Genomic DNA, 25,787 nt, shown 5'->3' with positions numbered 1-25,787 from the left:
TGAAAGTAAATTTTGCATTTACTTTGGAAATCAGGGTCCCAGAGTCTGGAGGAAGAGAGGAGAGGCACACAATCCATGTTGCTTGAGGTCCAGTGTAAAGTTTCCACAGTCAGTGATGGTTTGGGGTGCCTTGTCATCTGCTGGTGTTGGTCCACTGTGTTTTCTGAGGTCCAAGGTCAACGCAGCAGTATACCAGGAAGTTTTAGAGCACTTCATGCTTCCTACTGCTGACCAACTTTATGGAGATGCAGATTTCATTTTCCAACTGGACTTGGCACCTGAACAGTGCCAAAGCAACCAGTACCTGGTTTAAGGACCATGGTATCTTAATTGGCCAGCAAACTTGCCTGACCTTAACCCCATAGAAAATCAATGGGGTATTGTGAAGCGGAAGATGCGATATGCCAGACCCAACCATGCAGAAGAGCTGAAGGCCACTATCAGAGCAACCTGGGCTCTCATAACACCTGAGCAGTGCCACAGACTGATCGACTCCATGCCACGCCGCATTGCTGCAGTAATTCAGACAAAAGGAGCCCCAACTAAGTATTGAGTGCTGTACATGCTCATACTTTTCATGTTCATACTTTTCAGTTGGCCAAGATTTCTAAAAATCCTTCCTTTGTATTGGTCTTAAGTAGTATTCTAATTTTCTGAGATACTGAATTTGGGATTTTCCTTAGTGTTCAGTTATAATCATTAAAATGAAAAGAAATAAACATTTGAAATATATCAGTCTGTGTCTAATGAATGAATATAATATACAAGTTTCACTTTTTGAATGGAATTAGTGAAATAAATAAACTTTTTCATGATATTCTTATTATATGACCAGCACCTGTAGTCTGTATTTTGGCCTTTATTACTCATTTAAAAAAGGTAAACATTACAAATTAAATAAAATTAGATATTATCCTACATTTCTGACAAATTTCCACAGTTACAGTTAGTGTTACCACAGTAAATCCATGATACATATTGGTGAATTGTTGTTTAACAAGTATTTTAACTGGATCGGCTCAGTGTTTCTCCTGATTTGCACGTAAGTGTTGTTGATTAAGTCAGCGCTGTTTAACTGGTTTTAAACTAAATTAAATCACAGAGATTTGCAGCTTCCGGAGACCTCTGTGCCGAACTCGAAAACTTCTCACAGGCCGTTATGCCGTTTAGTGGTCACGTGATCGAGACACTCCGCAAGTAAACACATTTGTTCAGAGAGCTCACGAGTAGAGCTGCTTCGTTCCGCTTTTGGCGCTGTTTCCCTGGCCAAAAATCTAGTACTGCCACCTTGCGTTGACATTGTGAAACAGTCTGCAACTTCGTCATAAATGGCCAAACTCTTCTCCTAATCTCACAACGTGACAAGTGGTGATACCTAGAGCCTTGTGGCCGGTGGGCCTTGTTACAAGATTGCAAGTGAAATTAATATTGATGTCACATTTGTATTTTCTTAAAGTACCTGATTGTTCGTCAATAAATAGGGGTTATAGAGTTTATCTTTAGCGTGCTTTAACAGCGGCATTTTGACCAGCGTAATTGTATATTGTAACTGCATCATTAGTTTAACACCCTGTTAAACAACAGTGTATATTCATAAGAAATGTGACATACTGTATATGCAAATATGTATATCTTATTTCAGCAATGTTATATAATGTTTTGTAGGAAACCACAGACACCCATACATTTGTATATTTCGGTCAACCGGATTAAAGTTTTTTCCTTTGGATCTCTGTACTATTGCACCTCTTTTTAGATTATGGCTGGATACATCCCACAGACATCGATGTGTGTTCAGATGCAGATGTTTGCGGCACAAACGCCGACTGCTACAATCATCCAGGCGGCTACAGCTGCAAATGTCACAAGGGTTACAGTAACTATGGCAACCACCAGTCAAAATGTGTTGGTGAGAATATTAAACAGTGGAGATTGTTCAGCTAATCAGTGCACTACACTCTCAGAAAAAAAGGTACAGTGGAGGTTCCTTGGGGAACAAAACGTATAACTGTACCTTTAAAGGTACACAATTGGTCCTTAGGGTACAATTATACCATTGTTCTCCTCTACTTAGAGCAGGGGTAGAGCAAGTTCAGTCCTAGAGAGTCACTGTCCTGCAGAGTTTGGCTCCAACCCCGAAAGACATCTATAGAAGCTCTTATTGAGAATTAACAGAGGTTTAGATGTTGATGTTTTATTGAAAATGTTTGGTCACCCTTATGGTGATCATTGTTTCCTTTAGTTGGGCAGTTTCACTCTTGGCTTTAGTTTGTGGTTTTTGTTCCAGTGTTAACAAAACACATAATTTGTTCAAATCTAAAGAAGCCATAAACAAATATTATCATGAGGAGAAATGTTTGACTAAACTCATAACTGACTAAAAATATTAATATATAATATTCACCAACAAAACTTTCTTACCTCAGTTCAGATATTCTGAATTCTGATTTTTAAATATATTTTAAGGGGAAAAAAGTTTAGACGCACACAGATATCAAGAATGGTGACATGGTGCTGGGAGCCATGAGTTTAATACTGTGGTGGCTTAGTAGGGTTGGAGCTAAACTCTGCAGGACATCAGCTCTCTAGGACCGAACTTGCCTACCCCTGACTTAGAGGTACAAAAATTTACCCTTAAGGGAAACACCCCAGTGACAGCCACTAGGACCTTAAAAGATACAATTTTGTATTATTTTTTTTTTTTTTTTTTTTTTTTTTGAGAGTGTATAGTCTGTTTGCTTATTTTAATCTTTGCTGTTGTTGTGCACAGAAATGGACTGTGATCAGTTTAAACCTGAGACTGATGCAGAACACACACCGGAGAAGGTATAATGTGTATTTCTGTTTATTATGATTATTATTATATGGCCAGCTAACGGGAACACCTTAATTCAGCTGTGTAAAGATGTAAAGATGTCTGTAGAATTATATTTCTGTCTTTTTTCAGTTGAAGCATTTGATGTCTCTGTTGAAGAACAGCTGTGTGTCTCTGAATGATACACAGGGAGAACATGTCACTGGCGAGAAGTTACTGGAGGTCAAACACACACTGCATGATTTATTTATGATTTATTCTCATAGTAGTTTGTGAGTTGTGTACATGGTACTTGCACAGTGACTGAATTAATAATTTCACAGAGTTTGTGCAATTCCACCAATGATCTGCTGTCGGATGGAAACGTTGCTGATGGCGAGACATTGAGTCAGTTTCTGGACACAGTGGAGAAAGGCATACTTCTGATTGGACCTCAGCTTAAAGAGCCAGTGACCAGGATGGTGACGCACAACACCTGTGAGACACAAACATTTATGCATGAAACATCCTGTGTGTTTAAGCCTTTGGCAAGTGGGGCATAAATTACCTAAAATAAAAAGGTTGCTTCTCATAAGTAATTCTGGATAGAGACATAACCAACATATATTTAGAAAGTTTAAATTTTTTTCTGAGAGTGCAACTCAGGAAGAAATACACAGCTTGCTCTGAATACTCTTTCAGCCCTTCAGATCGCATAATTCAGTGAGAAATTAACTGGTATTCTGTGTATTCTGACAGAAATAAAGTAAATCTGGTTAGTAATGTGTGAAGCTGGTGATGCTGTTTGTGGAGTTGTTTAATCCTCCTCTGCTGAGATCTTCAGAGATTTAATGTCTTTTTTATAGTCAGTCGTAGTTCTTTTGTTTTTCTTTTTTCTCTTTTCTTTAGTGATTTTGCTCATTATCATCAGGTGTCATCACTAATGGTCAATCATCACTTAATTAATCTCTTAATTATCTCATTAACTTTAACACTGATTCAGTGTTACTATAACACTCTGTAGAGTGGGACCATATGTGCTCTGAGCAGTGTTAATTTAACAAAGGGGAATTTACTGTGTACTCCTCTACGGTTCAAGTCAGACCGAACTGCCCGAGCTCAAATGTTGTGGGCGGGGCTAAGTTCGGCTGGCATCCAGGCTACAGTTGTTCTGTATGATCATGTGAATCACAGACGCTGAGGTTGCAGTCACACGGAATCAGACTCCGCCCAGTGGGCATATTACTTTGAGCACAGACTCCGCCCTCTTCAACACCAGCTGGAAAACAGTAGTAGGGAAAGCATATCCAGGTACAAATACACCCACCCACCCACATATATGTACTTATGAAAGCTTCAGTGCATTCATGACCAGGTGTGAATGTCGTTGTCCTTTAGGTTTTGCGTTTGTGGCTCTGGTCAGTTATAAAGAAATGAACTCATCCAGCGATCAGTACCACATGATTATCAGAGAGAGATCAGACGACAGAGAGAGAAACAGCACTTATCAGCTCAACTCGAAAGTGGTGACGGTTGTCGTCAGTAATCAAGAAACCAAACATCTTTCTGAGCCGGTGACGCTCGTCTTTACTCATGAGCAGGTGAAGATGTTAAACAGTTTAACAGTTACAAATGAAACTGTTTGGATAAAAGCGTCTGCAAAATGACTAAATAAAAAAAAACATAAATGTGCATTCGCTGTTTGAAAATCGGCTGAACTGAGCTGCTATATTTGACATTGCGCAGATTCAACTCAGAGCAGCATTAACTTTTACTAAACTTTTCAGGCAGGTGTTCACATGTTCCTCATTTCCTAAACTCTTCTTCTCACTTCTACAGGAAAGGGTGGAGTCTGGGGGCGTGGCCTACATCTGTGTGTTCTGGAATGAGACTGAGGAGGCGTGGTCTGGGCGTGGCTGTGAGAGGGTGTGGTCTAACAGCACTCATACAATGTGCTCCTACTCTCATCTCAGTAGTTTCGCTGTGCTCATGTCTTTCTACACTTTGCAGGTACATTGGTAACCTAGAAAAATGGCGCACATTTAATTCCAATTTTAGATTAAATCATGATTTTTTTCCCTCTTCCTCTCCTTCAGGACTCTTTTGTGTTGGTGTTGATCACGCGTGTGGGTTTAGCTCTGTCTCTGGTCTGTTTATTCCTCTGTATCCTGACATTCCGGTTCTGCCGCTCAATCCAAGGAACCCGAAACAGCATTCATCTTCATCTGAGTGTGTGCCTTTTCATCGCAGACCTTGTCTTCCTCTGCGGGATCTCCAGCACTCACAATCAGGTGTGTTTAAATTCGGGGATCAGAATAACGCAACGGTCAATTCAGTGTTACATTTAACAGTCTGTAGTGTGCACACTGAGCAGTGTTCATTTCATCTGGGCCAACCCATGTGGAGCTACATCGCTGTGCTTGCTGGAAAACATCCCGCTAGCGGGACAGTGACAGTTAAGGGGTTAAGAACTGTAACCTGTCTTGGCAAAAGAGTCCATAGAAGTTTTACCTCTTCCAGAGAGAAAGGCTGTTTTTTATCTGGTACCTCTTGTACCTAAAAAAGACTGGGGGATGCATGCAGTTTTGGATCTGCATGGCCTGAATTATACTCTGAGGATGCACAGATTCAAGTAGCTAACATTCAAACTCAAATTGTCTTATTGTTTGTCTCCTGCACGTGTAGACTTGATTTTAACTGCCATGAAGACATTAGGCTATACCAGGAGTTGTCAGTTGTTCAGGTTCAAAGACAGTTAGGACTCATGGTGGCAGCAGCCAGCGTCATTCCACTGGATCTGATGAACATTTCTGGAAAAGGGGTTTCATCTTTTGAACCATCCCTCCAGAGTAATAAGTAAATACGTTACTCGTAGAGGACTTTGTACACTTCAGTTTTGAAAGAGACATTGGTTTCTAAACCAGGGCCCAACCCTCAGGGTGTGTTGTCGTTGTCACAAGATCGACACAACGACAGACGCTTCTCTCACAGGCTGGGATGTGGTTCTCGTGAACCATAGTGCAGACATCCTGTTGGGGCAGGGACTGTGGCCAGAGGAGTGGCGACTCCGTCCACAAGTGGTGGCTTCAATATGATGGAGATACGATAGAGCGGAAGTGGATCTGTTTGCGTCCAAGGAGACGACCTACAACTAGAATGAACCCCAGGGTATTTGCAGGATATAGACTATATTGACAGAAGTATTGGGACACCCCTCCAAATCATTGAATTCAGGTGTTTCAATCACTTCCATGGCTTAATGTGTATAAAATCACACAGCAAAATCCTCAGTGTTAAATGAACACTGCTGGTGTTCATATGAGTCCACTATGAGTCCACACTCAGAGTGTTAAAAGGTAACACTGCATCAGTGTTGAAGTTAATGAGATAATTAAGTGATTAATTAAGTGATGATTGAGCATTAGTGATGAACACCTGATGATAATGAGAAAAATCACTGAAGGACAGAGAAACACAAGAACTACAACTGACTTCAGCCACAGGCTTATATGAAATCAACTGAAGATAAAAGAAGACATTAAATCTCTGAAGATCTAAGCAGAGGAGTATTAAACAACTCCACAAACAGCATTACCAGCTTCACACATTACTAACCAGACTGACTTTATTTCTGTCAGAAATCTAGTCGTCTACAGAAGCTCTTATTTTTTATGTCACCATTATGATGATTAGTGTTTTCATTAGTTGGGCAGTTTGATGACTTTAATGTTAGTGTTTTTCTGGCTGTTGTAACTGAGTTTGCTATGGCAAGAAAAGCAAGAGAAAACACAATCAGATGCTGTCAGCTGCTCAGTGATAAGAATATGATAATTGTGAAGTGGCATAATTCACAGATAGTATGACTGAGAAAAGCTGAATAAGTTTTAAAGCTGAATGTCTGTCAAGTACTTTGCCCTCCTGCGAGATTTACTCACACACAGACATCAATAATAAGCCTATGAATCTCAACCATGGTGACATGCTTCATGCCGCAATGCATTCTGGGAGCCATGGATGAGGTTTGCATGATGCACCCAGAATGCATTGCAGCATGAATCATGTCACCATTGCTGAGATTCATAGGCTGATTCTTGATGTCTGTGTGTGAGTAAAGCTCGCAGGAGTTAGAAGTGCTTATTGTGTGATGTGTTATTAAACTGGAGAACAAAACCTATGTACACGTTTTAAAAACCGTTTAGCTGTTCTGATTAACACACTGCTGGATCTCCTGCTGTAGAGTTGCATGTATACTTTAGTCAATTACACTTAGGAGATCATCAAATAAGGCCACTATATGATAATAACAACTTTATCGGTTTTCAATAACTTCATCATCAATTTCCTCTTGCTGTTCTCACCATAACAAACAGTTACAGCAGCCAAAGGACACTATAACGTTGAAAAGTCAAGAGCCCAACTAAAGCAAACACTAATCACCATAATGGTGACTTCAAACAAATCTATTATTTTCAATAAAATATCAACATCTAAACCTCTGTTAATCTCAGTAAGAGCTTCTGTAGACATCTAACATAAATAAAGTCAGTCTGGTTAGTAATGTGTGAAGCTGGTAATGCTGTTTGTGGGGTTGTTTAATCCTCCTCTGCTGAGATCTTCAGAGATTCAATGTCTTCTTTTATCTTCGGTTGATTTCATCTAAGGCTCTGGCTGAAGTCAGTTGTAGTTCTTGTTTCTCTTTCCTTCAGTGTTTCTCATTATCATCAGGTGTTCATCACTAATGGTCAATCATCACTTAATTAATCACTTAATTATCTCATTAACTTCAACACTGATTCAGTGTTACCTTTTAACACTCTGAGTGTGGACTCATTGTGGACTCATATGAACACCAGCAGTGTTCAATTAACACTGAGGATTTTGCTGTGCAAGCACTTAGGCATGGAGACTGCTTCTACAAACATTTGTGAAAGAATAGGCCTCTCTCAGGAGATATGTTGCCACCTGTGCAATAAGTCCATTCGTGAAATTTCCTCACTACTAAATATTCCACGGTCAAATGTTAGTGGTATTATGACAAAGTGGAAGCAATTGGGAACAACAGCAATGATTTTACTCTCAACAGTTGTCTATGCCAGAGTTCACAGCCTTGTTGTACAAGCTACCTAGCGTTGGGACGTGGGTATTATCATTCCCACAGTGTCAACACCATGGCAAAGTGCATTTCTGGCATCTATTTATTGCTTTGTTGATGTGCTGTGCTATGTCATCATACCATGCTTTTGGCCAATTGGATTGGCATGTGTATACACATGTTTTAGACACCGGTGTTAGTCAATCACTGATAACGCTGGTATATTTAACACTAAAATGTTTATTGTAAGCAAACAGGAGTTGATCTGACATGTCTGTTTCTCTCTCAGGTAGCGTGTGGGATTGTGGCCGGGCTGCTTCACCTCTCCTTCTTGTCTGCGTTCTGCTGGATGTTGCTGGAGGGCGTTCAGCTCTACCGGATGGTTGTGGTGGTGTTTCACACTACATTAAAACATCTCTACATGTATGCGGTGGGATACGGAGTTCCTATAGTAATTGTCGCCATCTCTGCCATTGCCTTCCCAAAGGGATACGGCACCCAAAGACAGTGAGTTTCTGCATCCGATGCTGTTCAGCTGTAGAATTTTGTGTGTATGTGTGTTGATATTCTGATCATTTTTTTTTTTCCCAAGGACTTTTAACCAATTCTACTCATTACTATTAAGATTATATACACTATATCACCAAAAGTATTGGGACAACCCTCCATCATTCAATTCCGATGTTTCAATCACTTCATGGTCACAGGTGTATAAATCAAGCACTAGGCATGCAGACACTTCTACACACATTTGTGAAAGAATGGGTCGCTCTCAGGAGCTCAGTGAAGCGTGGTACCGTGATCGGTGGCCACCTGTTCAATAAGTCCATGGTCAACTGTTAGTGGGATTATAACAAAGTGAAATTGGGAACAACAGCAACTCAGCCACGAAGTGAAATCACAGAGCGGGGTCAGCGCATGCTGAGGGTCACAGAAGTCGCCAACTTTCTGCAGAGTCAAGAACTCCAGACCTCCAAACTTCTGTGGCCTTCAGATGAGCTCAAGAACAGTTTGTAGAGCTTCATGGAATGGGTTTCCATGGCCGAGCAGCTCATCCAAGCCTCACATCACCAAGTGCAATGCAAAGCGTGGATGGCAGTGGGGTAAAGCACGCTGCTTTACCCCACTGAACTCTAGAGCAGACTCTAGAGCAGTATCAGACTCAAATTCTGACTAGAATTGAGTATGACAACGTCAGGCTACTGAATATTCATTCCATGTGCAAATAAATAATTTAAATCAAGGTTCGTGGCTTTGATGTAAACTAAAGCCTGATGAAAAACTTCCTGTATGATTAGCAAACAAGTTGTACATAAAGTGAATAATTTCATGGGTTATTTAAGTAATACTTCATATAGAGAGGTCATTCTGAACCAGAAATGCAGGTGAATTTGAATCAAAATGCAAGAGATTCACATTTGGTATCGACACAACCGCCTGATCTCCAATCCAATCTCCACAATCTGTTGTTAGGGATTATAGACTTACCTTCATGGTCAAACATCAACTCATTCATGAGTGTCTGATTAATTCTCAAAGGGAATATGAAATGGGGAAGATGAATGAATTACTCTTTTGTGTGTGTTTTTGTAACCATGTGACTGATTTATCATCCTATCGTGTGTGTTTCAGCTGTTGGCTCTCTCTTGAGCGGTATTTTATCTTGAGTTTTTTCGCACCCGTCGGCATCATCATCATCCTCAACTGTATTGTCTTCATCATCACTGTGTGGAAACTGGCAACAAAATTCTCCAGTCTCAATCCAGACCTCTCCAAACTCAAACAGATCAGGTGTGTGTCAGTGTTATTTAACTATCATTCATATACTATTATAGTTTTCATGAGTCATTCTGTAATTGCTTTCTATCAGTGGTTTTCTATCTGTGTGTGTTTCTCTGTAGGAGATTTACCATGACCGCAGTGGCTCAGTTGTGTGTTCTCGGGGGGACGTGGATCTTTGGCTTCTTCCTCTTCCAGGAGAACGGGACTGAAGTCATGTCGTATCTCTTCACCATCTTCAACAGCCTCCAGGGGGTGTTCATCTTCATCATGCACTGCCTGCTGGCAAAACAGGTACTTACACACACCACAAAACACATGATTTAGAGCTGGGCAATATGACGATCCAAAATTGGTTTAAAGGCTGTATCTCGGCCAAACTTTGATCAATCTAAATAAAAATTTGTACATTTAATCAAAACCATGATCTAAGGGTCCATGCCAAATCTGAGAACAGCGCCACCTACAGGTCATGAGATCTGAAAATGAAATGGCACCATAATCTTGGTGTCGATGGATTCCTTGTGTCATGCCGAATCCGAAGATACCACATGTCCGCAATTTTGTCAAACATCTGAAAAACATCATTTATGCTTATATTCGTAACTTTGTCAGATTTTTTCTCTTATTAAATGAATGAAACTGCATATCCTATACATTCGGAATAGGCAGTCACCCTTCTCTCTAAAGCCCTATTCGCACAGGATTAGTATTATCTGAGGACCTCGTGTGATTTAGAAATTACTCCCCCACATCTGAATTTTGCGTGGCGCATTCGCACAGGATAAGCAAGCCTGTGATTTTACTCGAATTTACTGACTTATCTCCCAGATATGATGTCTGTAAATGTTTTTTCGTTTTAGATATAGCTGTATGAAATTATAAACAGTCGTATCGATATCATTTTGATTGTTTTATAGTAATACAAATAATTTAGTTCAGTATAGAGAACAGACGCTACAATTAAAAACTGAACTGAGCAATAATAACAATATAGGCCTACGGCGGAAGATTCAGTTTCAAAGCTAAATGTAAAAGCGCACATTTAAGCGAGTTTGTCATATGTTCTGTTTTTGTGTTTTTCATTAAGAATAATATTAAACACATCATTCAAGCAATTTACTCCCAAATTGCTCATTCTAAACTGAAAGTATAATCCGCGCGGCTGTACAGGAATTCATAACGGTGCGCATTATATGCAGCCTAGCTCCATTCTTCATGAAAGATAAAGATAAAAATGCGCACAGGACACAAAAACCTTGCAAAAATGATATACGATCCGCCTAATCCTGGCCAAATCACAGAGGTGCCGATTCGCACGGGACTAATATTATCACAGGACCTCTGTGTTCGGCGAAATATGGTAGGTAATTTGCGGGGGAATTTTTACTTTACAAATTACAGACATGGCCGATTCGGACGGGATTAAGATCACAGACATTCTCTGCAATTATTACAAATCACCAGAGGTCCCCAGATAATACTAATCCCGTGCGAATAGGGCTTAAGATGTCAGTATCGTTGTCGGACATCGTAAAATCCCTATAAGTTGACCAGTATTCTGAATGTATAAAATTGGACTTGGCCAGAAAGTGCAATCATTATCATTTAGTCCAGGGAAACTTGGTCCTGGAGGGCCACTGTCCTGCAGAGTTTAGCTCCAACATGCCTCAACACGCCTGCCTAGAAGTTTCTAGTATCCTTAGTGAGACCTTGATGGCTCATGATGGCTCAGGTGTGTTTAATTGGGGTTGGAGCTAAACTTAGCAGGAGAGTGGCCCTCCAGGATCAGGATTGGACACCCCTGATTTAGTCAAATATCATGTCCTTTAGCTGTTGTGTCGCCCCCTCCAGGTCAGGATGGAGTATCACAATCGGGTTGGCCGAATGTGTCCATATAAGAAGAAAGCAGAATACGGTGTCAGCCGGTCCACCAGCAGTCAGGTACTCTAGTGAGAGTGTTTGAGTGTTTTAAATCAGCGTTTGTGGCGTCAGCTTCTTCATTCTTCCCTTGGCTTTCACAGAAACCTCTACGGAGCGACGGCAGCACAGCAGAGTCACGCATATAAAGTGCTTGTCGTGTCCTGATGGATTTTTTATAAACTCCTGAACACAAGGCACTTGAACACTTTCTGTAACAGAAGAAGACTTTCACAAAGGGTCATCATCATCGATGAATATTGCAGATGTGGGTTCATCATATGGCAAATGCGCCAACGAACAAACAGACAAAAACATTGTATCCAGTGCGACTGCAATTACCTTATTACCTTTAATTTTTTACTTTACTATGTCTGTTATATTTAACAATGTTTTTTTATATTTCACTAAAAGTCTATATATAAATGCATTCTATCTGTAGACTAAAATGCATGTTTGAGCCATCTTAAAGGGTTAGTTCACCCAAAAATGAAAATTCTGTCATTAATTACTCACCCTCATGTCGTTGGACACCCGTAAGACCTCCGTTCATATTCGGAACACAAATGAAGATATTTTAGTTGAAAGCTGATGGCTGAGAAAGGCTTCACACAGGCCTCCATTGGCATTCAGTACATTGACACTTCCAAGATCCATGAAAGGCACTTAAAACGTCGTTACAAAGTCTATCTCACCACAGTGGCTCTACAATAATCATACAATGCGACGACAATAGTTTTTGTGCGCAAAAAAAAATCAAAATAACACCTTTATCCAACTTGTTCTTGTCTTCCGTGTGTGCCTCCACGACGCATGCGCGAGAATATGACGCAGATCCGGCGTTCGGACATATGACCCAGAAGCGATTTGTTTACGAGCAGAGGAAGACGCGCGTGTCCCAGCTGTTGGATTCTACATTGATCGTGCTTTAGGTCTCGGCGTAGTGCTCAAAATGGGGCTTAAGTGTGTATTTCATCGATTCCCGAACACCGGCGCTACGTCATATTCTCGCGCATGCGTCGTGGAGGCGCACACGGAAGACAAGAACAAGTTGGATAAAGGTGTTATTTTGATTTTTTTTTGCGCACAAAAACTATTGTCGTCGCATCGTAATATTATTGTAGAGTCACTGTGGTGAGATAGACTTTGTAACGACGTTTTAAGTGCCTTTCATGGATCTTGGAAGTGTCAATGTACTGAATGCCAATGGAGGCCTGTGTGAAGCCTTTCTCAGCCATCAGCTTTCAACTAAAATATCTTCATTTGTGTTCCGAATATGAACGGAGGTCTTACGGGTGTCCAACGACATGAGGGTGAGTAATTAATGACAGAATTTTCATTTTTGGGTGAACTAACCCTTTAACTGACAATAACTTGCACTAACAAATCATACAAACATACAAAATAAAATATGTCAGTGCTATTGTTTTGTCTCAAAATGCATACCAGTAATGTTTTATAAGTGTAGAGAGAGTTTATGGTGGATTTACAATACATAAATGATCAAATCAGAGAGACTGGTTGTTACGGCCCCGGTCTAGGTCAGGACCGCAACATAAATGGCACAACACAAAATGGCTGTTCAATGTTCAATGTTCAATTTATTTATAAAGCACATACTAATACAACAGAAGTTGACCACAGTGCTGTACAAGGGCCAAATAATACATAATTATACAATCACATTCAAATTCAGTTTCATTACACCACCATAAAAATATAAAATAAATTAAAAAATAAAATAAAAAAGCATATAAACACCACTAGCACACACTCATGTATGATCGAACGCCAAAGCAAAAAAATATGATTTTAACTGTCTTTTAAACTCCCTAAGACTGGAGCACTGTCGGATATAATGGGGTAATCCATTCCAGTCTAGGACCAACTGCGGCAAAAGAGCGGTCTCCCCTCATTTTCCGGTACGTCCGTGGGACCACTAAGAGATTTCGTGAATCAGAGCGTAACGATCTCTTTGGTTTCTTTACCTGGATCAAATCGACTATGTATGTTGGAGCAGTGTCATGTAAAGCTTTAAAAACAAATAATAAAATCTTAAAATTAATCCGATAGGAGACTGGCAGCCAATGTAATTGTCTTAGTACAGGGGTGATGTGCTCATTTTTCCGTGTACCTGTCAGAAGTCTTGCGGCTGCGTTTTGCACCAACTGTAATCTGTCTAAACTTTTTTGTTGAACACCATAATATAGTGCATTACCATAATCTAGTCTCGAGAAAATAAAAGCATAAATTATCTTTTCCAGGTCCTTCTGTGACACAAAGGACTTGATTTTAGCGATTAGTCTCAAAAAAAAGAAACTAGTTTTAACGACTTCGTTTATCTGTTTTTCAAATTTTAATGCACTATCCCAAATTATACCTAAATTTTTTACCTGATGCATCCGAAAAGGTGAAAGTGTACCCAAGTCAATTTTGGATGGATCAAAGGACTCGGAATACCATAAGAAATACCATATTTCCTCATGATTTGACCTAACGGAAGCATATACAGTGAAAAAAATACTGGTGCTAAAACGGATCCTTGTGGAATACCACACGATAGCAGCGCTGAAGTAGATGTAAATTCCCCGGTCTGAACAGAAAAAGTTCTGTTTTCAAAATAAGACCTAATCCAATTCAGGCAATTTCCTCGAATCCCTACATGATTTTCTAGGCGTGAGAGCAAAATGTTGTGGTCAATAGTATCAAACGCTGCTGACAGATCCAATAGTAAAAGTACAGTCACATCACCCTGGTCAGTAGCAATAAAAATGTCATTCAATACTTTCAATAGTGCAGATTCTGTGCTATGTTGTTTTTTAAACCCTGACTGAAAAATTTCACCTATAGTATTTTCACTAAGGAAGGATTCGAGCTGATTAAAAACTGTTTTCTCTAAAATCTTTGCTAAAAAAGGAAGCTTTGAAATAGGTCTATAATTGCACAGCACACTCGTATCTAGGTTTGGTTTTTTCAACAAGGGATGTACTATAGCATGTTTACAATAAGTTGGTACAATTCCAGACTGTAGACTCTTATTAATTATAGTTAATACAAATGGACCTATCAACTCAATGACTTTCTTAAATAGTGTTGTGGGAACAATATCTTGGGGGGGAAGATGTCGGCTTAAGCTTACATACAGTATCTAAAAGCATAGCTAAAGAGATAGGCTCAAAATCAGACAACACAGCATGAATTACAACTGTATCCATAGGCACATATGAACACTGTTGTATATTCTTTCTGATGTCAGAAATACGCCCAACAAAAAATTCTAAAAGACCTTCACATAGCTCCATGGATGTATCTCCAGGCACCTCTAATGTCGGATTCAGAAATGAGTCAATTGTCGTGAAAAGGACTCTTGAATTTTTTTGATTTTTCTTAATAATGTCTGAGAAATATCTAGACCTGGCAGCTTTTACAGCCCACTGGAATTTACCTAAGGAGTCTCTTAACATTTCATAAGAAATTTGTAATTTGTCTCTCTTCCATTTACGTTCACATCTTCTGCTGTTGGTGGTTCGATCCCCGGTTCCACCTGACCAAGTGTCGAGGTGTCCATGAGCAAGACACCTAACTCCAGCTGCTCCCGACGAGCTGGATGGCGCCTTGCATGGCTGACACTGCCGTCGGTGTGTGAATGGGTGAATGTGAGGCAAAATGTAAAGCGCTTTGGATGGCCGTAGGTCTGTTAAAAGCGCTATATAAATGCAGTCCATTTATTTACCATTTTACACTGTCTTCGTAACAATTTCACCTCTTCATTGTACCATGGAGCAGACTTACTTTTTCTACATACCTGTCACAAAGGGGCAACACAGTTTAATGTTTCTTTGCATACAACATTAAAACTATTAACAGCTTCTTCTACATCAAGATGTGGAGATAAAAGATCCACTTGAACACATTGTAACATCTCCATGAAAGAAGCATTAAAGTCCAAATGTGTATTGGGCATTAGTGGACGAAGCCATTTTTTAACTGGACAAAGTTTTTTCAGTTGGCAAGGAAGAGAGACAGAACATAAGACCGGATTGTGGTCAGATAACAAAAAGTCATCAATGATAATGTCCTTGACATCTAAGCCAAAGGACATGATCAAGTCCAGCGTGTGTCCCCGGTTATGCGTAGGCCCCTTCACCATTTGCTGAAATCCAAAGGAATCAATTAAATTTAAAAAGTATTTTGCTAAGAGGTTTGTTGGACAGCACACATGGATATTTAAATCCCCCATAACTAAAATTTTATCATATTTTAAAATAATATCTGTAAAGAGAGTAGCCAGTTCTGAAATAGAGTCCTTATTTGCTCCTGGTGGTCGATAAATAACAGCACAGAGGATAGGTGTTATTGATTTGATTTCAAAAGTTTGCAGTTCAAAGCTTACAAACTGCCGAAACTCAATCAAAGTACAATTAAAAGTGTTTTTAAAAATAGAAGCCAGTCCTCCTCCCTTTCCTATTTGACCTACACAGTAAAATCCTCAGTGTTAAATTAACACTGCTCAGAGCACATATGGTCCCACTCTACAGAGTGTTAAAGTAACACTGAATCAGTGTTAAAGTTAATGAGATAATTAAGAGATTAAATAAGGGATGATTGACCATTAGTGGTGAACACCTGATGATAATGAGCAGAATCACTGAAAAAAATTGGAAAAAAGAAAAACACCAAAACTATGACTGACTATAAAAAAGACATTAAATCTCTTAGGATCTCAGCAGAGGAGGATTAAACAACTCCACAATAAGCATTACCAGCTTCACACATTACTAACCAGACTGACTTTATTTCTGTCAGACATCTACAGAAGCTCTTAATGAGAATTAACAGATTTTTTGTTTGATTTTGTTTAGAAAAGTGTTAGTTCTTAATGTGACCATCATGGTGATCAGTGTTTTCTTTAGTTTGGCAGTTTGATGACTTTTTTATTGTTCGTGTTTCTCTGGCTGCTGTAACAGAGTTTGTTATGGCAAGAAAAGCAAGGGTATACACATTCAGATTTTGCCAGCTGCTTGATGATGAAAATATGATCATTGTGTAGTAATTAAATTAACCGATGTTATGACTGAGTATGAGCAATATACTATTAACTTTTTTTATTGTGATTCTAGAGAAGATCCAGCAGGATTCTAATCAGAAGACCTAAATTCATTTTGAAATAGATTGTACACTAATCTCTTCTGACTCATACATGTTTTACTCACACACAGACATCAAGAATAAGCCTATGAATCTCAACAATGGTGACATGCTTCATGCCACAATGCATTCTGGAAGCCATAGAGCCATAGCCATAGCCATAGAGTTTTGCGTGATGCACCCAGAATGCATTGCGGCATGTCACCATTGTTGAGATTCATAGGCTGTTTCTTGATATCTATGTGTGAGTAAAATTTGCAGGAGTTAGAGTGCTTATTATGTGATGTGTTATTAACCTGGAATACAAAACTTATGTACACATTTTTTGGTAATCACTTAGTTTATGTGAAGAAAACACTGCTGGATCTTCTGCTGTAGAGTCACACGGCTACTACAATCAATGACTCTCAGAAGATCAGCAAATTAGGCACTATATGATGATAACAACTGTATCATCTGTCTTCAATTTGTCATCATCAATTTTCTCTTGCTGTTCTCAGCGTAAAGAACAGTTACAGCAGCCAGAGAAAACCTTGTTTTAATAAGTCAAGGGTCAAGAGTCCAACTAAAGCAACACTAATCACCATAATGGTAACTTCAAACAACTTTTATTTTCAATAAAACATCAACATCTAAACCTCAATAAGAGCTTCCGTAGTCGTCTGACAGAAATAAAGTCAGTCTGGTTAGTTGTTTAATCCTCCTCTGCTGAGATCTTCAGATATTTAATGTCTTTTTTATAGTCAGTTGTAGTTCTTGTGTTTTTCTTTTTTCTCTTTTCTTCAGTGATTTTGCTCATTATCATCAGGTGTTCATCACTAATGGTCAATCATCACTTAATTAATCTCTTAATTATCTCATTAACTTTAACACTGATTCAGTGTTACTTTAACACTCTGTAGAGTGGGACCATATGTGCTCTGAGCAGTGTTAATTTAACACTGGGGATTTTACTGTGTAAAAGGAAATAAGGATATGTACGTTATTAACATTTTAAAATTTCCCATTTAAAGAAATCTAGTGTTTGATCATATCAAAATATTTATTAAAATGCAAAACTGCAATACTTTTTTGAGCAATTAGATTAGATACATGTATATTGATTAAAGAGCCATAAAGGCACCAGTGGGTAATGGCATTACAAATGGAAATTATTATTTTTCAAGCCACAAAATGACTCTAATTTGCCTCTTTGAATAAGAATTCTCTAATTCAACCTTAATACTAATTTTAATATAAATAAGAAAAATATTAGAAGAAAAATATTTTTAATTGGTCAGGACCATAATTATTGCACAGATAGTATTTTTTTAGTTATGAGTTTTGAGAACAAGAACACAAAAGCACAACATCAGATTCTAGACTTCTGATGATTTAGTCATCAACAAGGAGCTGACAACACCTGAAGTCACTTTATCTTTGCTTTCTAAGCCATAAGTATTGTGTTTCACACACAGTTACAGCAGCCAAAGAAAAGCTAACTCAAGAAGAGGGACCAAGAGCCCAACTAAAGCAAACGCTTCCCACCACAATGGTGACTTCAAATTCACCATAAATATCAACATCTAAAGCTCTGTTAATTCTCAGTAAGAGCTTCCGTAGACGTCTGACAGAAATAGTCAAAGTGTGTCTTATGTCTGTGATTAAGGACAGCACCAGTGTCTCAGTGGGAAACACTGTCTCCTCACAGCAAGAAGATCCTGGATTGAATCCCACGATTCTCTCACGATCCAAAGATGTGTGAATTACAGATGCTAAGTTGTCTAAAGTGTCTAAAGGTGTGAGCTAAGTTTCTTTTATTTTCATGATTTCTGGACAAACACACACTGTCTGTGAGTTGCTTTGCAATTACAAATGGAAAATATGTCCACAATTTGAACTAGTTTTTAACCCTGAGGTTCCATGAGCGTCTATATCGGACGTGCAGAACACGTCAAAAACAGACGTCATAAAAACTTTCATTCTGGCTCCTCAGTGGACGTCTTTTCAACGTACACATTTGCTCAGTGGGAATTATCAATAAAAACTAAGATAACAGAAAGTCAATCTAATAGGTAAATAGGGAAGCTGATAATGCTTTTGTGAAGTTGTGTCTGAAGTCTGTTGTGTTTCTCTGTCCTTCAGTGATTCTGCTTGTTATCATCAGGAGTCTTCAGTAATATTCAGTCATTACTCTATTAATCACTTAATTATCTCATTAACTCCAACACTGATTCAGTTCCATTTAACAGCCTGTAGTGTGCACACTGAGCAGCGTTCAGTTCATCTGGGCTAGCCCATGTGGGGCCTACATGGAAACTGAGGACAAAACTGGCTGGGCCCCAGTTAGACAGCCCAGGTGACGCCCATATGGGCCCCACATGACTGTGCTGGCTGGGTATCAGACGTGCAGAACGTCATAAAAACTTTAATTCTGGCTCCTCAGTGGACGTCTTTTCAACGTACGCCTCTAGGGGCAAAGACATTGAAAAGACGTCTTTTGGACATAGCTTTGCTCAGTGGGTTTTTTTACAGGCTATTACTGTTTAATGAAAACTGCTCCATCTCAACCAACAAAACATCAGTTGGGGAGGCTAGACACAAACAACAAGAAATCAAAGCAAACAAGAGAAAACCACACCTAATTTTACTCTGGTCCCTTCCGAGTCTTTATACAGGGAAGGCGAGCTCTGATTGGTTCTTTGGGAGGGATGTAACTCAGGAACAAATGATGATTGATGTGAAAACCAACCAATCATGAACCTAAGAATGAATGATAGCTGAGAATAATAGAGAAAGGGGAAAAAAAACCCAACCAACATTTGTCGCGGACGTAACAATCTCCCTTTAATTTAGGTTCTATCTCTGCCACAGTTCAACCTAATTTAAGGAATGTAGGGGGATTACATTCGATTCGTCACTACATTTTGAGAAACAAATAAGTTCAGTGGTAAAGGGCAGTTTCTTTCATTTGAGATCAATTGCGAAATTAAAACAGTTGTCGTCTCCAAAAGACTTAGAGACCGTAATCCACGCCTTCATAACATCACATCTGGACTACTGTTATTCCCTGTTCTGTGGCCTGCCTCAAACTACTATCTCTCCCCTGCAAATTGTACAAAATGCTGCAGCAAGACTTCTTATCTGCACAAAAAAGAGAGATCAAATTTTTCCCATTTTAGCGACCGTACATTGGCTTAAGTTCAGAATCGATTTTAAAGTTGCAGTATTTGTGTACAAGGCTCTATCTGGTGTTGCACCATAATACATTAGTGACCTTCTGATTCCTTACACTCCCCAAATAACTCTTAGGTCATGTAATCAGCTTCTTTTAACTGTCCCGTGTTTTCACTGTAAAACCAAGGGTGGTCGGCCTTCTCTGCTGCAGCACCTAAACTCTGGACCAGTCTGCCCTTCAATGTGAGGTGTGCACCTTCATTAGCCAGTTTTAAATCTGCTCTTGAATCTCATCTGAATCTTATTATTTTTGATTGTATCGGGTCTAATATATATATATATAATACTGTTTATATTGTGTATCTGCCTTGTTTCTTTTTATGCTTTATTTTATGTGCAAATTGTTTTATTGTACAGCCCTTTGGTGTAACTCTGTTGCTTTTAAATGTGCTATATAAATAAAATTTGACTTGATTTTGACTATCGTTCAATTTATTAATTAAATTAAAATATTTAATTCCATTTTAAACATGCTAACGATTAAGACATAAAATGTATGAAATATATATATATATATATATATAGTGCATGTGTATGTGTACAGTATGTGTTAATCACACTCTCAGTACAGTGTTTTTTGTGTGATATTTTTGATCCATCAGAAGTATGCAAAAATTATTCAAGCCTGTCTGATTAATCAGACATGATCTTTCTATTTTTAGTGAAAGGTAGTTTTATATAAAGTTTTAAACAAGTGAACCTGCTGATAATGATGGTAAATCATTTAATATTACAAAAATGTTCAATAAAACATCAACATCTAAACCTCTGTTAACAAACTGCAGACAGAAATAAAGTCAGTGTGGTTTGTAATAAGAGAGATTGAATGTCTTTTCAGTTGATTTCATCTAAGGCTGTGGCTGAAGTCAAGTTCTTGTGTTTCTCTTTCCTTCAGTGATTCTGCCCATTATCATCAGGTGTTCATCAATAATCAAACAATCATCACTCAATGAATCACTTAAGTATCTTATTAACTCTAACACTGCCTTCAGGGTTACTTTAACACCTGCTGGTGGTTCCCATATGAACATAGAGCGGTGTTAATTCAACACCAGGGGATTTACTGTCTTGATCATGTATTCTAATAATTGTACCCCTGTGGCTCAATTGTAAATTGCTTCATGGAAAACATTGATGTTTTAGGCCCCGTCAACATGGAGATGCGTTTAGCTGTAAATGTAAAAATGTTGTACTGTATCAGCGTTTCGTCCACACGGATCTGGCATTTTAGGAGCCTGAAACCGTTATTTTTTGAAACTGGGTCCCAGAGTGGATAAATCTGAAAACGACACCCTTGCGTTTTCGTGTGTACAGCCGGTCCATATATTTTGAGAAACAATGATGTCATCGCTCCAACTCTTCTTCTCCGTTTTCATTGTATTTCTGTGGCAGAATTACAGCACCACATACTGGTCTGGCATGTATATTACATCGTTTTGAGTCGGTTTCAGTGGTTTTTTGTGTATGCAGATGATTCTTGAGACGAGGGAAACAAAGATTGGATAGGGAAAGCTCTGGCTTCGTGTGGATGTGGCCTTAGTCTTTTTTTGACATTAAACAAATAAATAATTTGTCTATTTTATAATATTTAGAATATATTCTTCTACTTCTTCTTCATGTAGAAGATTTCTTCTGCAACTGCTTTTACAAATCCAACTACGAATAGTAATACAAATACAAATGCTAGTACTGCTACAACTCCAAATACTACTTGTACAGCTTCCCAGCATTTTTCAATGGTTTTCACCAGCCGTGCCTGGGCTTTACTGTACATCTCATCAGTGTAGTGCTTCCCTTCATTTTTAACCACCATTTTATCAATCTTCAGCAGGAGCTCATTGACTTGAGCTTGATTATTTTCGTCTTCATTGTTGAATGCATGATATCTGCCACCACAGCTGATGATTAACTGCCGTAGATCTGTGCTGTCTTCTATATGATCCTGTAGTGGTCTATTGCTCAGTGAATCAGCGTCAACAGAGTGATAGTGTGACAAGCAGCTTCTTCTCCAAAGTTCTCCTGGATCCACTTCACTATGTTCATCTTTTCCTCTGTGTATTTTTCGTCCAGTCTGATGACCAGCAGGAACACATGAGGACCAGGAGCAAAGATTTTCATGCACTTCTTTAGTTCAGCCCTCACTTCCTTTTCCTTTCCTTTTGAATCTTGCAGGCCTGGAGTGTCGATTATCGATACGCTTCTTCTACCTTTTCTTGTCTCTTTTCTCTCAGATTGTTGAGTTACTGACTTTGGACTAAAATCCACTTTAAACTCTTCTCTGCCCAGGATGGTGTTTCCCGTTGCACTCTTTCCAGCTCCTGTCATTCCCAATATCACAATCCTCAGATCTCCTGAAGTTAGAGGGACAAATTGTTATCAAAATAATACCCCCCCCCCCCACACACACACACACACACGCGCGCCTTTAATAAAACATTTTGTTTAGGTTTAAAATTGGAAGCACAACTGTGGATTTAAAAGACACACTAAAGCTTATTATGTTAAGTTTATGACAAAGAGCAATATTTTAAACAAATGACAACTTAAATTTCAATCGGATAATCATACAAATTTGTTATGGCTTAGCAATGAAATGGAACTTGAAGTTTCAATATGAAAAGTTGACCAGCAATATATACAGTTTTATCATCTTGCCGGGTAAAAAAAAATCACACAACTGATCATGATAAAACTGGTGAAAAGTCCATTATTCCTTTATCAGTCCCCAGGTCGTATAATAGACTGATTTCTTGCCTCTCTTACACAGCAAAATCCCCAGTGTTAAATTAACACTCGTCAGTGTACATATGTGTCCACACTACAGGGTGTTAAAAGTAACACTTAAGAAGTGTTAAAGTTAATGGGATAATTAAGTGATTAATTAAGTGATGATTGACCATTAGAGATGAGAAACACAAGAACTACAACTGACTTCAGCCACAGCTTTAGATGAAATCAACTGAAGATAAAAGAACACATTAAATCTCTGAAGATCTCAGCAGAGGAGGATTAAACAACTCCACAAACAGCATTACCAGCTTCACACATTACTAACCAGACTGACTTTATTTCTGTCAGACGTCTACAGAAGCTCTTATTGAGAATTTAAAAATTTTTGATTTTGTGTTGAAACTTTTTTTAATGTCACCATCATGGTGATCAGTGTTTTCTTTAGTTGGGCAGTTTGATGACATTTTAATGTTAGTGTTTCTCTGGCTGCTGTAACTCAGTTTGCAATGGCAAGAAAAGCAAGAGTAAACACAATCAGATACTGCGCATGCGCGGGTTGTGAGCGCGTTGTTTGTGTTTGAGCTCCGTCAAATTGATTCATAATCCTTGATTTTCTCCTTAATACTCGCTTACAAAAGAATACTTTCTATTATTTACAGCGTGTGAACATATCTCCGATACGATTCTCTATAAAAAACAATCGGATTGCTTTGATATCGCTACTTATATCCGAACTTCCGCTACTAGCCGTAGCCCGCTAGCCTTGCACGCGTGGTAACTTGTTTAACGTTACACCCGGTAAACACTGATAGCTACAATTCGCCATCGTAGCACTTCTGCTACAATGGCGAATAACTCGGATGTGTGTCTAATGTTACCTTTGAGTGCAGGCGAGGACACGTTCGAGCTGCATTCGGTGCAGTTGGAGTTGCAGTCGTTGGAGAGGCAGATTCGCGGCCTTCTAGACAGACAAGCTGTGCTGAGAGAGCGGCGAACGGCGCTTGAAACATCACGCGCCGATGCGCACAAGTCAGTGGATACTAACATTTTGACTCCGACCTCGTCTACTCCGCGTGTTTCTCTGCACAGGACCCAAGCACCCAGGACGCGATCATCATCCCTGGCTTCGTTCACTCTGGCACCGACACAGCGCCATGGACCCTGGGTGTTTCCACAGCGGAAGACGCGAGCCAGGACCAGAGCGAGGACCTCTCCGCCCCTCCCGGTCTTCGAGATCTCCACCCGGAACCGCTTCTCCCCTCTTCGCGAGACGGAACGCGACGCTGTGGTCATCGGTACTTCCATCGTCCGGCATGTCCACGCTACCTCAGGTAAAGGCAAGGTTATCACTCACTGCTTTCCTGGTGCTCGAGTTCTCGATGTCGCTGCGCAGGTTCCCGAGATCCTGAACGGTGACGAGCGCATCGGAGCTGTCGTGCTGCACGCGGGATCGAACGACACCAGGCTGCGGCAGACGGAGGTTCTGAAGAGGGACTACAGGAGTCTGATCGAGACGGTTCGCAGAACATCGCCTGAAGCATCGATCATCGTGTCTGGACCGCTTCCCACGTACCGACTAGGACATGAAAAGTTCAGTAGATTATTTGCTCTAAATGAATGGTTAATGTCATGGTGTAATGAACAGAAGCTGCTCTTTGTAAATAATTGGAATCTGTTTTGGGAGCGACCTAGGCTCTTCCGTCCTGATGGCCTCCACCCCAGCAGAATCGGAGCGGCTCTTCTGTCGGACAACATCTCGAGAGCGCTGCACACCGCCATCATATGACTAGTAAGTCAAAGTCCAAATAACAGTATTTGCTGTCCTAACTTAATTGACATAAGTACCAATGTAGAACATTATATAGAAACTGTGTCTATTCCTCGTTTAGTGAGGTCAAACATTAAATCTACTGTAGGATCTAGGAAAAATCTAATTGAGATTAAACCAGAAAATCTCAATATTAGTGAACAAAACCAATTTTGTACTAACTTAATTGACATAAGTACCAATGTAGAACATTATATAGAAACTGTGTCTATTCCTCGTTTAGTGAGGTCAAACATTAAATCTACTGTAGGATCTAGGAAAAATCTAATTGTGATTAAACCAGAAAATCGCAATATTAGTGAACAAAAACAATTTCTAAAACTAGGTCTTCTAAACATTAGATCGCTCACACCTAAGGCGGTTATTGTAAATGAAATGGTCACAGATAATAGTTTCGATGTACTTTGCCTTACTGAAACCTGGCTTAAGCCAAATGATTATTTCGGTCTTAATGAGTCTACTCCGCCAGGATACTGTTATAAGCATGAGCCCCGTCTGATTGGTCGTGGCGGCGGTGTTGCAACAATCTATAGAGATATTCTAAATGTTACCCAGAAAACAGGTCACAGGTTTAATTCATTTGAAGTACTAGTGCTAAATGTTACGCTATTAGATGTAAGAAAGAAATCTGTATTATCTCTAGCCTTAGCTACTGTATATAGACCTCCAGGGCCCTATGCTGATTTCCTAAAAGAGTTTGCAGACTTTCTCTCAGATCTATTGGTCAACGTCGATAAAGCATTAATTGTTGGAGATTTTAACATACACGTAGATAACACAAATGACGCGTTAGTGGCTGCGTTTACAGATCTATTAAATTCCTTTGGGGTCAAGCAAAACGTCACTGGTCCCACTCATCGTCTTAATCACACACTAGATTTAATTATATCACATGGAACCAACCCAACCGATATAGATATTATACCACAAAGTGATGATGTCACTGACCATTACATGGTAACTTGCATACTGCGTACTGCTGAAATCTGTCATGTTGCGCCACGTTATCGGCCAGGCAGAACAATCCTTCCAACCACTATAGATAGATTCTCAAATAGCTTACCGGATCTGTCTCAGCTGCTAAGTGAACCCAAACAAACAGATGAACTAGAGGAAATGACTAGCAGTATGAGCACCATTTTCTCTAGTACATTAGAAATTGTAGCACCAATTAGATTAAAAAAGGTTAAAGAGAAAACTAAAGCACCATGGTACAACAGTGCTACACATGTTATCAAGAGAGAAACTCGTAACTGAGAGCGTAAATGGAAACAAACTAA

At 39.4% G+C, this 25,787-nt stretch overlaps 1 protein-coding gene across 2 annotated transcripts in view; it reads left to right on the top strand.

The window, feature by feature from the left end:
- The window catches only part of LOC307123536 (adhesion G protein-coupled receptor E5-like), a 224,242-nt gene extending 211,147 nt beyond the window's left edge, over positions 1-13,095 (top strand). Inside the window, exons 3-15 of one of the 2 annotated variants that reach the window (XM_079812092.1) lie at positions 1,757-1,909; positions 2,771-2,826; positions 2,948-3,037; positions 3,139-3,292; positions 3,989-4,105; positions 4,193-4,395; positions 4,634-4,804; positions 4,891-5,085; positions 8,176-8,393; positions 9,519-9,677; positions 9,788-9,959; positions 11,520-11,609; positions 11,690-13,095. In XM_079812092.1, the coding sequence (XP_079668218.1) occupies positions 1,757-1,909; positions 2,771-2,826; positions 2,948-3,037; positions 3,139-3,292; positions 3,989-4,105; positions 4,193-4,395; positions 4,634-4,804; positions 4,891-5,085; positions 8,176-8,393; positions 9,519-9,677; positions 9,788-9,959; positions 11,520-11,609; positions 11,690-11,734 (1,823 nt within the window). In that variant the 3' untranslated portion in view covers positions 11,735-13,095. The remainder of the gene's footprint in view (positions 1-1,756; positions 1,910-2,770; positions 2,827-2,947; positions 3,038-3,138; positions 3,293-3,988; positions 4,106-4,192; positions 4,396-4,633; positions 4,805-4,890; positions 5,086-8,175; positions 8,394-9,518; positions 9,678-9,787; positions 9,960-11,519; positions 11,610-11,689) is intronic. The other variant, XM_079812088.1, reaches the window with a different exon arrangement.
- Positions 13,096-25,787: the final 12,692 nt, after the last annotated feature.

The sequence above is a fragment of the Gobio gobio genome, assembly GCF_949357685.1.
Source record: "Gobio gobio genome assembly, chromosome: 3".
NCBI classification, from domain to species: Eukaryota; Metazoa; Chordata; class Actinopteri; order Cypriniformes; family Gobionidae; genus Gobio; species Gobio gobio.
The sequence above is the reverse complement of the archived record's forward strand: the minus strand, read 5'-3'. Positions and strand labels throughout refer to the sequence as shown.